This window comes from Camelus dromedarius, chromosome 3 (genome assembly GCF_036321535.1).
Source record: "Camelus dromedarius isolate mCamDro1 chromosome 3, mCamDro1.pat, whole genome shotgun sequence".
Classification (NCBI taxonomy): domain Eukaryota; kingdom Metazoa; phylum Chordata; class Mammalia; order Artiodactyla; family Camelidae; genus Camelus; species Camelus dromedarius.
Window position 1 is genome coordinate 98593011 of NC_087438.1, and position 14522 is coordinate 98607532.

The 14522-nt window shown below is 36.7% G+C and overlaps 1 protein-coding gene across 1 annotated transcript; it reads left to right on the forward strand.

Annotated features, from left to right (window-relative positions):
- Nucleotides 1-635: 635 nt before the first annotated feature.
- On the forward strand, nucleotides 636-3146 carry PCDHB1 (protocadherin beta 1). The gene has a single exon (XM_010990700.3). The coding sequence runs from the start codon at nucleotides 665-667 to the stop codon at nucleotides 3119-3121; it is 2457 nt and encodes an 818-aa protein (XP_010989002.3). The 5' UTR covers nucleotides 636-664; the 3' UTR covers nucleotides 3122-3146.
- Nucleotides 3147-14522: the final 11376 nt, after the last annotated feature.

Below are 14522 nucleotides of genomic sequence, written 5' to 3' on the forward strand. Positions count from 1 at the left end.
CTAACCATTTGAAGGTTCTGCAGAAAAGAATGGATTTACACAAATCATGAGGCAAGTTAAAAAGTTCCTCTATCAAGGTACTTACTAGACCCCCAGTTTCCTGAAAGAAGTCTGTCCCCTTTCCTTTTCCTACTGATCACTTCCTCCAAGCCCGTCTCCCTCACCCCTATCTATTCGGCTCAGGCTTCAGAAGATATTACAGGATCTTTCTGCCTCTCTCTTGGTGTCTGGGTGGAGTGGGTGGAGTGTGCAGAGTACCTTACACCTCGCTGTTTGCCAGTTGCTGCAGCAGCCCCAGACGATGACTTCAGCTTAAGTGAGTATCCTCATTGGCTTCTCAATTCCCAAGGACTTTTTTTTTTTTCTAAAAGGGAATTAAAAGCTGAGTTAGCTGTTGCTTTGGCAACAACTTTCAAGCTCTACCTAACTCTTCGGAATGAGAACATATCTATTAATACACTCAATAGACTGGGGAGTTGAGTTGCTTAATGCAAATGTTCTTCCAAGTGCAAAACAGCTTACCTGGCTCGGTTAGCCTTCGGCGGCGCTGCGGTTAGAGGCTAGCAAAGCCGATAGCAGCTGTTGCAGGAACCTGCCGGCAGAAAAGTGAAAGTGTATCCGCAACAGGTGGCGGCTGCTGCAGAGAGCGCGCTCGTTAAAAAGGATGGCAGTTGCACGCAAAAAACTCTTGCAAAGCAGGCAAGTGGGATCTCTTCTCCTTTTTCTGTGCTTATCTGTGGGGGGTGCGGCAACCATCCGCTATTCGGTGGCAGAGGAGATGGAGAGCGGTTCGTTTGTAGCTAATGTGGCTAAGGACCTGGGGCTGGAGGTCGGCAAGCTGGCAGCGCGCGGGGCACGGCTCGTTTCCGAGGGCAACAAACTGCATTTCCGGCTCCACCGCAAGACCGGAGATCTGTTTGTGAAGGAGAAACTGGATCGGGAGTCACTTTGTGGCAAAGTCGACCCATGTGTTCTGCACTTTGAAATAGTCCTGGTGGAGCCGCTTCAGTCCTTTCGCGCCGAGGTCAGGGTATTTGATATCAATGACAATGCTCCGGTTTTCCTAAACAAGAAGCCTCTTTTAAAGATTCCGGAGAGCACCCCCATGGGTTCACGATTTCCTCTACAGAGCGCTCAGGATCTGGACGTGGGCCTCAACAGTCTCCAAAACTACAGTTTGAGCGCCAACCCCTATTTCCACCTGCACACCCGCTTCCGCAGCCACGGGCCCAAATATGCCGAGCTAGTGCTGGATAAACCCCTGGACAGGGAGGAGCAGCCAGAAATCAACTTGACAATCACAGCTGTGGACGGAGGGTCCCCGCCCAAGTCTGGAATAGCTCACATCCGTGTGGAGGTTCTGGATGTCAATGATCACGTGCCTCAGTTTTCTCGACTGGTGTACCGCGCTCAGGTACGGGAAAATAGTGCCAATGGTTCTTTGGTGGCCACGGTGACTGCCACCGACCTAGACGAGGGCTCCAACAAGGAGATAACGTACTCTGTAGCTCAAAACCCAGAAATAATTCTTCAGACATTTCAGATTGACTCTGAAACTGGAGAGGTTCGACTAAGAGGGCCCTTAGATTTTGAAGCGATTGAAACATATGACATTGACATTCAAGCTACAGACGGAGGAGGCCTCTCGGCCCACAGCAAAGTCCTGGTGGAAGTGGTGGATGTTAATGACAACCCTCCTGAAATTACAGTCTCCTCTGTGTCCAGCCCCCTCCCTGAGGACTCTCCAGTACAGACTGTGGTAGCCCTTTTCTCTATCCGAGACCGGGACATTCGAGTGGGAGGGAAAATCACCTGCTTTCTAAAAGAAGACCTTCCCTTTGCAGTCAAACCGACATTCCGGAATTCCTACTCACTGGTCACCGACAGAGGCTTGGATCGCGAGGAGGTCTCTGGCTATAATATCACTCTTGTTGCCATGGATACTGGACCACCTACTCTGTCCTCCGAGACTGTGATAGAGGTGCTAATATCTGACATTAATGACAATCCGCCAGTATTTCAGGAGGACTCCTACATCTTGACTGTTCGAGAAAACAACAGCCCTGCAGTTTTTATTGGTAAAGTCCATGCCGTGGATCAAGATTTGGGTGAGAATGCCCAAGTAACATATTCTCTGCTGCCTCCCAAAAGTGGAGATTTATCAGTCTTTGCTTATATCTCCATAAACTCAGACAATGGAAAACTTTATGCACTGAGAACCATGGATTATGAGGCCATTCAAGATTTTCAGTTTGTGGTAAAGGCAACTGATGGGGGCTTTCTGTCACTGAGTAGCCAGGTTACTGTCAGAGTGGTTGTTCTGGATGACAATGATAACCGCCCAATGATCTTGTACCCACTGCAGAATGGCACTTTGCCCTGCAATGACCTGGTGCCCAAGTCTGCAGAGGTAGGCTACCTGGTGACCAAGGTGGTGGCTGTGGATGGTGACTCAGGTCAGAATTCTTGGCTTTCATATCATCTACTTAAGGCCACTGACCCTGGATTATTCTCTGTTCAACAACAAAATGGGGAAATCCGTACATTGCGGCACGTATCTGAGAGAGACCCCATGATGCAGAAACTGATTATTCTTGTTCAGGATCATGGCCAACCAGCTCTTTCTACTACTACCTCACTCAACATCCTCCTAGTAGATGGCTTTTCTGAGCCCTATCTGCAGTTCCAGGAATCATTTAAACATCCTACAAGGGTAAATCCATCCACTAAATATTTGGTCATCTCTCTGGCTGTGCTTTCCTTTCTCTTTCTCCTCTCTGTCACATTGATCTTCATTATACACATCTGCCAGAAGATTAAATATAGAGAAAAGTTCACGGTTCAAGAGCATCTCTATGATGACTGTAATTTCCCTAACAACCTGGTACAAGGAGGACCCAGTGGATCCATGTCCCAGCCTTGTCCCTATGAAATGTGCTCAGCTACTGGCACTGGCAACAGTGAGTTTCGGTTTCTCAAGCGTTTTATGCCCAACTTCCCCTTCCCCCACAGCACTGGAGAGGTAAAAACCGAGGCTGGCTCTAGTTTACCACCAGATTCTGATAGGAATAGGTCTTGGGGGTCAGAGGGCCATGCCCAAGTGTCTGATGACTATATGTAGCTAGTATTCATGAGCTGTATGTAGCCATTATTCATGTCTCCTGTGGAAGTTCATTAGTCCTGGCCTTGAAAGTGCTTTAGTTCCAGAGATAGTCTGTTATTTTGCCTTTAAATCATTTTCCAATAGAAAGTTATGCATTCACGGGGAAGAGAACTAGTTTCTAGTTTTGGTACATCAGGAAGCAATTAGGTTGAGAAGTAGAAAAATAGTTTATCATTGTGTAGAAACTTCTAGGTTTTTGAGTGGGGATCATCTTTTTCTTCATGAAAAGTAAATTGACATTTTACTAGCATTAGAAATACACACACAATGTGTGGTAGAATGGTTAGTTGTAAATATTACTAATATAGATTTAACATGCCAAAAAAATACGGCAAATCAATGATATCATAGCTCGTCTTTGAATCAACACCTTGCATACCATGCATTCATAACCATACAAATGCCTAGTGAATGGTGAGCCTCACAGAAAACCAAGTGGGAAGAAGGGTGAAGAGAAAAAAAAAGGATTTAACTTACTTGCAGATGTAAGGGCAGATATAAGGCTAAAGAAATTTACTTCAGGAATGTTCTCTAAAATTAAGTTAGATGTAGATTTCTTAGGTTGTTTTGAGGCCTTTGGCAAGTCTGAAATCTCTTTCTACACAGATACCTATCTCACTCCTTGTCAGAAAGCTGTTACTTGAATGTGGGGAATGAAAGGTGGATGAGGAAGAAAAATAAACTAGGCTTGCTGTAGTTAACAAATGCTACTGAATTCATTAACACCAATTAAGTGGCCATAAGAAAAGAGAGATATTCACTTACTACCAGACTTGATCTTAAGCCATTTTCTCCTCTGAGCTGATACGCTGATGTGGTGACACAGAAACTGAGAAAAAGAGGTAGTTCCTAGCAGATCCTTTACAAAATGAAGTGGAGGAGGAAACTGAGTTAGGTTTCTTTTTGATCATCACTGTTTTGACTTTTTAAGCTATTTTAAGTTCTCTCATTCTAAAATTAAAGAAATCAATCTTAAAACAGTAACATATTTCAGGGATACTATCAATACTACCAGTTGTGCCTAAATGTTTAACAGTTTGCTTTAATGAGTCTTTAATTATGTTCCTTATTTTATACAAATATGTAAATTCAGACCCACAAGGATATGTCCCCGACAGGCAGGCACAATATTTGTACCTGGAATTCCAAGGGTAGAGAAGTACCTCTTAAAACAGTTCTCAAATATACCAGATCATATTATTGATATAAGCTTCATTCTTGAAATTATGCTTATACCTAATAGTACCACTTGGCTGTCTACCTGGTGGTCAGGATATACTAAAATTTAGTGTTAATTTGGAGATGCTTAGAGCAGATGTAACCTATGGTAGCCTTCAATATTTTCCTTAATATTGTGAGAATAGCTGAAGCAAATACAGAACATCAATGAATTGTCTTCTTAATATTAAATATTTTCCACAAACTCAGTTATAATCCTGCTCATTTAGAGTAAAGTTCTTTCTTGCACAAAATATAAAATAGTGTTCCAGCATATATGGGTTAGTACTGGGTAAGGCATGCAGAAATCAGAGACTTTAAGTGAGAAAGAAAATAGAAATAACTTTTGTAGGTAAGTAATTGATTTTAACTAAAAGCCATTGGATTAACTGCATTTGACTACATAATTATATTATGTAGTCAAAGATGAGGAAAGAAAATGTAAATTAGTGATTTTGTGAATCTGAATTTCAAACAGCAGTGAAGTTCACATACACATATACTATATAAAATGAACAGATGTAGATTTGTCAAATTTAAATTTTCCCATGTATGGACACTAAATTAAAATTAAATAAAACCTATCATTTCATACCATTATTTCATAAAAGAAATGACATTTTAATAAAAAAATGGTAAAACAGTAATCTCATAAAGGAACTATCCTTTAAATTAAAAAAAATTTTATGAAAAATTTATTTTGCCATTATTTTTCTCATTCTGACTTCAGATTGGGAATTACTGGATTAAATGGTGATCTAATCTCATTTTTATTCAGACCTCAGGTAACAAAGAAAATTCCAGTTGTACCTGATGATTCAAAACTAAGAACATCTCTGTATTGATTTGCTGAATATGATGTGAACCATTTGTATTTGGAGAGAATTCTATACACCAACTGAGATTAAGTCCAGGCTTTCATCAGCACATTAACATAAAGAATGGAAATTATTTGAACATTTAACTCTCCCTCAAATGTCAAGTGACATTAGAACTACTTGTATTTATTCAAAGTTATAACCCAAGTGCCTTGAAGTGCCCTTGTATGAAAAGGCCGTGATAAATATTTAATTAAAAATATCTAAATAGTTTAGGCAAGTTGCTTCAATTACCTATTTAACTCTGAAATGTATACAGATCTACATATCTACTGGAAGTTATAAAGAATTCAAAACCTTAAAAACTTTATTAAAATTTTAGATGTATAAAGCTTCAAGAATGGTACAGAGGTCCATATACTCTTCACTTAGCTTCTATTAATGTTATCTTACATAACCATAGCACAATTATCAAAATTAAGACGTTAACCCTGGTACAAACGTTATTCAGATTTTATCAGTTCTTCCCCTACTGTCCTTTTTCTTTTCAAGGATCCAATCCAGGATCCCACCTGCATTTAGTTGATATCTCCTTAGTTTCCACCATCTGGTATTTCCTTAACCTCTTCTTGTCTTTCATGACTAAGACCTTTGAAGAGTACTAGTCAGTTATCTGTACAATGTTCCTCTATTTTTTTTCAGTTTTATTAAAATATAATTGACATATAGCACCGTGTAAGTTTAAATGCACAGCATAATGACTTGACTTGTGAAATGATGACTACAGTAAGCTTATAATTAACAAAAATATCCCTTAATTTGAGATTGTCTTTGTCTCATAATTAAATTGATGTTATGCATTATTGAGAAGAACATCACAGAAACAATATTCTGTGTCATATCGGGGGTACATGATGTCAATGTCAAATGTCATTTTAACTGGAGATACTAATACTTTTTATTGTGGTAAAAACCTAAGACAAAATTTACCATGTTAACCATTTTTAAGTGTATAGTTCATTATTGCTGAGGTGATGTTAATATTGATCACTTGGTTAAGATAATATATACCAAGTTTCTTCATTGTCAAGTCACTATTTTTCCCTTTGTAATTAATACATAGTTGAGGAGAGACACTTTGAAACGATGCATATATAATGCTTCCGCCTTAACTTCCGCCCATTAATTTTAGTATCCATTGCTAGGTATTTCCTATGGCAATTAATACTGTGACATTTGAGTGGTGATTTTCTATTTCTGATTCCTTTTACATTAATTAATTGAAATTCTTCTGTAAGGAACACTTGTCACTTCTCCATTTATTATTTACGTACTTCTTTCTTTACATATGGTTTCATAAATACTTCATTATTTGGATTATAATCCAATGCTATTACCATGTAGTTTAGCAGACTCTTACCTAGGATGAACAGATTTTTAAGACTGGAATTAGTCATTCCAGTCTTAAACACACTCTGGGCAAAATTAGTATTAGCTTATCTTAAGAAGCATAAATTTCTTTAACTTGTTAAGGTTTATTTTATGATGAAGTTTTAACTTTAAATGAAAATTACATTAACTTGGTTTAAAATTTCCAGTAATTATAAAACTGTTAAATATTAAACTATGAAAAATTTAAATTTTATGTAGACCTATTTAGTATTTATAAGCTAAGTATAATAGAGGTGTCATTTAAACAGATTTTTTTATGCTGCATTAGACATACAGATATGAGAAATAGAATTGGTCTTTCTGGTTTTATTTATTCTTCTAAAAATAAATATACTGCTTTCTGCCATGTCTGTATTTTGTTGCTGCTGTTTTCTATTTAAAGATGATTCTGTCTCATTCTTAGAAGCAGAATTTATCCATATAATTCTCTCATACAAAGGCCTACTTTCTATATAGAGTTGAACATCATCAAAACATGCAACTGATCAGATGCCTACTCTTCATCCAAAAATCTGACCTCATTTCCAAATCTATAGAGATTTTTATAGTATTATGAAAGTATTGGTTGTATTTATATAACAGTGAAACATGAAAAGTAAAAGTAATAATGGTTTTCTGGTTAATCTGGTAAAGCAAGCTTATGCTTCGGTGTAGCTTGCTGCACTCTAAACACAGAAATAATAGATAAAAACTTTAAAATGCAGAAACCAGAAATGCAACAAACATCAAATGATAAGCAGGAATGAAACTTTTGTACTTCTGAGCTACAGGATGGGAAGGTAGCATTGGTTGCCATTAGTTTGGCTCTAATAGGCTATTAGGAATAAAATTTTCTCCATGAAAGATGGGAGAGTAAGAGCCAGGGTCACTGCTTAGAGCCAGGAGCTGGGATGGGTTTATCTTGTTCATGAAAAAAAAATTGAAAACCCACCACCAAGAGATTCCTGAAGTTCTACATTATGTTTCATACCTATGGAGGCTGGAGCACACAAACGATGTGCTGAATGTTATAGCTAACTGCTCAATGAAGTCAACTGTACCATTCTGATTATTATGTTGGGTCAGAAGCTCAACTCACTACTGTAAGAGCTGATTGTAGACCATGTCTGGGTGGTCTAGGAGATGAAAATCAATGGGGAGAGGAAGGAAAGAGAAGACATTTCTTTAAAATGTACTATTCAAAATTAAACTTTCATAGACGCTTGTAGAAATGAATTCAGGAGTCACACCCACAAAATAGACAATAAATTAGTTCAGCCTCTTATGTTTTTTTCTTTCATAAGGCAAAAATAGATGGTATAAATATAGCCTATTAGAAATTTTAGAAACAAAACACAGTCATGTAATAAATTTTATCCTCATTAGGTGGGATAAAATTTAGTCTGGGAACTACTGAAGAATAACTTTTATATAACTAAGGAAATAACAGAACAAAAATAAAAGTTATGAAAGAGAATTAAGAGATATTACAGTTATCTATTGTTAAGTGACAAACCATCTCAAAACTTAGTGGCGGGAAACAACCATTTTATTATTCTCATGAACTCTGTGAGTCAGGGATTCATTGGGGATGGATTTTCTCTGCTCTACAATGTCTAAGGCCTCAGGTAGAAAGGCTCAAAAATGGGGGTGACATGGTGGCTATGGGCTAGTATCGTCTGTGGGTGAATTCCCGCACATGATTGATGTTGGCGGTCAACAAGAATACTTGCAAGCGACCTCGCTACATGGCCTGGGCTTCTTTACAACATTGTGCCTGCGGTCCAAGAGCTAATACTGCTTTTACTTTCTTGACTTTGGTCAAGCAGTTAGAGACCAGATTCAAAGGAAAGAGACATTAGTCCTACCTCTCGAATAGAGGAGCGTCAAAACAATCTTGGAACCAAGTTTTAAAACTGCCAGAGAAGACATGGAATATAGATTGAAAAACACTACTATAGGCCCAAATGAAGTTACAGAATAAGAATGAGGGAAAGGCAGAAAAAAAAAGATAAAGTTGATTCTGGTTCTCACAAAGAGGGAAAATTAGCATGGCTGTAGATCTCCTATTCCAAGATCAGTCCTGGAAGAATCATAGATCAAAACATTATAGGCCTCCCAACAAAGAAAAGCCCAGGAACAGTTGGTTTCATGGGTGAACTCCACCAAACGTTTAAAGAAGAATTAATACCAATCATTCTTAAACTCTTTCAAAAAAATAGTAGAATATTTCTGGACTTATTTAATGAGGCCAGCATCACCCTGATATACCAAAGCCAAAGACACCGCAAGAAAAGAAAACTGGAAGTTAATATTCCTGATGAATATAGATGGAAAACTCTTCAACAAAATATTAGCAAACTGATTTTAACAGAACATTAAAAGAATTATACAGTATGACCAAATGGGATTTATCTCTGGGTTGCAAGGATGGTTCAACATATGCAAATAAATGTGATATAGTACATGAACAGAATGAAAAACAAAAATCCCATGCTCATCCTAACAGACGCAGTAAAAGCATGAAAAATTTAACACACTTTCATGGTAAAAACTCTAAACAAGTTAGGTGTATAAGGAACTAACCTCAACACAATAAAGACCATATATAAAGTCCATAGCTAACATTATACAAAATGATGAAAACCTGAAAGATTTTCCTCAGAGATCTGGAATATGGCAAGGATGTCCACTATCACCGCTTCTATTCAGTATAATACTAGAAGTTCTAGCCAAGGCAATTTGGTAATAAAAAGAAATATCCCAAACTCATTCTATGAAGCCACCATGACCCTGACACCAAAACTAGACAAAGACACTACCAAAAAAGAAAATTACAGGCCAATACTGTTGATGAACATAGATGCAAAAATCCTCAACAAAATATTAGCAAACAGAATCCAACAACACATACAAAAGATCATATACTGTGATCAAGTTGGATTCATCCCAGGGACACAGGACAGTTCAACATATACAAATCAATCAGTGTGCTACACCACATCAACAAAAAGAACAAAAATCACCAGATCATCTCAATAGACATAGAAAAAACATCTGATAAAATTCAAAATCCATTTATGATAAAAACTTACCAAAGTGGGTATAGAGGGAATGTATTTCAACATAATAAAAGCTATTTATGACAAACCCACAGTCAACATAATAATGGTGAAAAGCTGTAAGCCTTCCCCCTAAAATCTGGAATACGACAAGAATGCTCACTCTCACCACTTCTATTAAACATAGTCTTGGAAGTCCTAGCTGTAGCAATTGACAAGAAAAAGAAAGAAAAGTGATCCAAATTGGAAGAGAAGTAAAATTGTCACTATATGCGGATGACATGATAGTATACATAGAAAACCTTAAGGCTCCATACAAAAGCTACTAGATCTGATAGAAAGAATTTGGCAGGGTAGCATGATACAAGATTAACATACACATAACTAGTTGTATTTCTTTACACTAATAATGAAATATCAGAAAAGGAAAGTGAAAAAAAATCCCTTTTAAAATCACATAAAGAATATTTAGGAATAAACCTGACCAAGGAGGTGAAAAACTTATATGTGAAGAACTACAAAACACTGATTAAGGAAATTAAAGATGATTTAAAGAAATGGAAAGATAGCTCATGCTCTTGGACTGGAAGAATTAATATTGTTAAAATGGCCATACTACCCAAAGCACTCTAAAGATTTAGTGTAATCCCTATCAAATTACCCAGGACATTTTTCACAGAACTAGAACAAATAATCTTAAAATTTATATGGAATCACAAAAGACCCAGAATTGCCAAAGCAATGCTGAAGAAAAAGAACGACGCTGGAAGAATTACCCACACTGACTTCAGTCTATATACTACAGAGCTACAGTGATAAAAACAGCATAGTATTGGCACAAAACAGACATATGGATCAATGAAACTGAACAGAGAGCCCAAAAATAAATCCACACACTGGGATCAATTAATCTTCAACAAAGAAGGCAAGAATATTCAATGGAGTAAAGACAGTCTCGTAAGCAAGTGGTGGTGGGAAACCTGGACATCTGCATATAAGTCAATGAAGTTAGAACATTCCCTTATACTATACACAAAAATAAATGCATAATGGCTTAAAGACTTAGACATAAGACAAAACACTACAAACCTAAAGGAAAACATTCTCTGACATAAATCTTATTATCAATGTTCTCATAGGGCAGTCTACCCAGGTAAAAGAAATTTAAAAAATAAACAAATTGGACCTAATTAAACTTATAAACTTTTGCACAACAAAGGAAACCATAAACAAAACAAAAAGACAACTTATGGTATGGGAGAAATATTTGCAAATGATTCAACTGACAAGGGCTTAATTTCCAGAATATACAAACAGCTCATACAACTTAACAGCCAAAAGAAAAAAAAAAACCCCAACCCAATCCAAAAACAGAAGACCTAAAGAAGCAATTCTCCCATGAAGACATACAAATGGCCAATAGGCATATGAAAAAATGTTCAGTATTGCTAATTATCAGAGAAACGCAAATCAAAACTACAATGAGGTACCATCTCACACCAGTCAGAATGGCCATCACTAAAAAGTTCACAAATGATAAATGCTGGAGAGGGTATGGAGAAAAGGTAACCTTCCTACACTGTTGGTGGGAATGTAGTTTAGCACAGCCATTATGGAAAATAGTACGGAGATTCCTTTAAAAACTGAAAATATTTACCATATGATCCAGCAATCCCACTCCTGGACATATATCCAAAGGGAACTCTAATTCAAAAAGACACATGCACCCCAATGTTCATGGCAGCACTATTCACAATGGCCAAGACATGGAAGCAATCTAAATGTCCATATATATACAATGGAATACAACTCAGCCATTAAAAAGAATAAAATAATGCCATTTGCAGCAACATGGATGAACCTAGAGATTATTCTACTATGTGAAGTAAGTCAGGCAGAGAAAGATAAGTATCACATGATATCACTTATATGTGGAATCTAAAAAAAAAGAACTTATTTACAAAATAGAAACAGACTCACAGACATAAAAAACAAACTTATGGTTACCAGAGGGAAAAGGGGGTGGAAATGGATAAACTGGGAGTTTGAGGTTTGCAGATACTAACTACTATATATAAAATAGAAAAACAGATTCATACTGTATAGCACAGGGAACTATATTCAGTATTTTACAGTAACCTATAATGAACATGAAAAAGAATTATGAAAAGGAATATATGTATGTATACATATGACTGAAACATTATGCTGTACACCAGAAATTGACACACACTGTAGACTGACAAAAAAGCCTCTAAAATTAAAAAAAAAATAGAAGGCATTCAAATCAGAAAGAACTAAAATTATCTTTGTTTGCAGATGACATGATCTACTGTGTAGAAAACCCTAAAGACTCCACATACAAAAAAACAGAACAAATGAAATCAGTAAAGTTGTAGGATACAAAATTAATGTACAAAAGTGAGTTGCATTTCTATACATTAACAACAAACTATCCAAAAAGGAAATGAGAAAAACAATAACACTTACATTAGCATCAGAAACAATAAAATACTTAGATGTAAACTTAACAAGGAGGTGAAAGACTTCCATACTGAAAACTATTCAAAACAACACAATAAAAAACAAATCAAAAACACCACAAATAAATGGGAAAATACCTTGTGTCATATATGAGAAAATTAAGTTAAAATGTCCATACTACCTAAAGCAATCTACAGATTCAATATAGATCAAGATCCTAATGGCATTTTTAATACAAATAAACAATCCTGAAGTTCACATGGAACCACAAAAGACCCCAAATAGCCAAAGTAACTTCAAAAAACAAACAGCTGGAGGCATCACATTTCCTGACTTCAAAATATAGTACAAAACCCCTGCTCCTGGGCAAATATCCAGAAGGAACCCTACTTCAGAAAGACACCTGCACCCCAATGTTCATAGCAGCTCTAGTTACAATAGCCAAGACATGGCAACAGCCTAAATGTCCACTGACAGATGACTGGATAAAGAAGAGGTGGTATATCTATACAATGGAATACTATTCAGCCATAAAAACTAACAACATAACACCATTTGCAGCAACATGGATGCTCCTGGAGAATGTTATTCTAAGTGAAGTAAGTCAGAAAGAGAAAAAAATACCATGTGAGATCGCTTATATGTGGAATCTAAAAAAAAAAACAAAACATAAATACAAAACAGAAACAGACTCATAGACATAGAATACAAACTTGTGGTTGCCAAGAGAGCAGGGGGTGGGAAGGGACAGACTGGGAGTTCAAAATTTGTAGATACTGGCAGGCATATGCAGAATAGATAAACAAGATTATACTGTATAGCACAGGGAAATATATACAAGATCTTGTGGTAGCTCACAATGAAAAAAATGTGACAATAAATATATGTATGTTCATGTATAACTGAAAAATTGTACTCTACACTGGAATTTGACACAACATTGTAAAATGACTATAACTCAGTAAAAAAATGTAAAAAAATATAGTACAAAACTACAGTAATATAAACACTACAGTCCTAGCATAAAAACAGATGTATTAACCAATGGAGTAGAATACAGAACCAGATATAAAACTATGCATATGCGGTCAATAGATCTTTGACAAGGGTGCCAAGAATTCTCAATGGGGAAAGGATAGACTCTTCAATAAATAGCATTGGAAAAACTGGATATCCACATGCAAAAGAATGAAACTGAGACCTTGTATTACACCATTAAAAAATTACCTCAAAATGGATTAAAGACTTAAATCTAAGACATGAACCTAGAACGCCTAGAAGAAAACCTAGGATAAGGCTTCTTGACATTGGCCTAGGCAATGATTTCTAGGGTACAATACCAAAAGCACAGGCAATGGGGGACTTGACTCATAAACAGTACACTACATTGACACAAAACTTTCCCTAGATAAGAGTGGCTCGGTGTGGTTTATGCTGAAAATCTTTTGGGAGTCTGGAATTGTGGTACACACCAAGTACAAGGTAGCTAAATGACCACCTCCCAGTAAAAACCTTGGTCTCTGAGTTTCTAATGAGCTTCTCCGGTAGACAGAATTTCCCACAAGTTGTCATAATTCATCACTGGAGGAATCAAGTGTGACCTGTGTTAACTCTACAGGGACAGCATTTCGGGGAGCTTGTGCCTGGTTTCCTCCAGGCTTCACCCATGTACTTTTCCTTTTTGCTGATTTAGCTTTTACCTTTTTGTTCTAATATTTCTTTGTTGTGAGTAAAACTATATGCTGAGTCCTCCGAGTCCTCCTAGCAAATCATCAAAACTGGGGATGGTCTTGAGGATTCCTGGTGCACCCTTCAACTCATTTTATGATACTAAAACTGGTCAAGAGAAAAAAGAAAAATTATTGCCTAATGTCACTATAAACAGATGCAAAAATTCTAAATAAAAATTTAGCGAAACTAATCTCAGCCTCTAGGTCACTCTACTCCTGTTGATTCTCTCCCTCCACCATTCCCAACCATATTTCTTTATTGACTGACGCAATCACTAAATTGAGAAAATAGCAATGATTATAAACACTAGAATACACTAGAATTTAAGACTTTCACCTCCAGAAAGATGGAATAAACATACTTTTCACTATACTTCTTGAGAAGTACAAAGAAAAACCTTGCAAAGTATACACAAAATGAACATAAGAAAATTTAAAAGGTAGAGAGAAGAGGGCAGACCAGCTAGGGACTAGAACAACAACACAGTCATGAGTTTCTTACTTTTTTGTTTTTCTTCACATATATCACATCTGGAGTTTAAGAAACTAGCAATCCAGAAATGACAATAGTCACAGACAAAAGATGCCTTAAAAAAAAAAAACCTACTCTCTCTGC

Excerpts from the sequence above, each read along its gene's own strand:
- PCDHB1 (XM_010990700.3), top strand. The coding sequence starts at position 665 with ATGGCAGTTGCACGCAAAAAACTCTTGCAAAGCAGGCAAGTGGGATCT.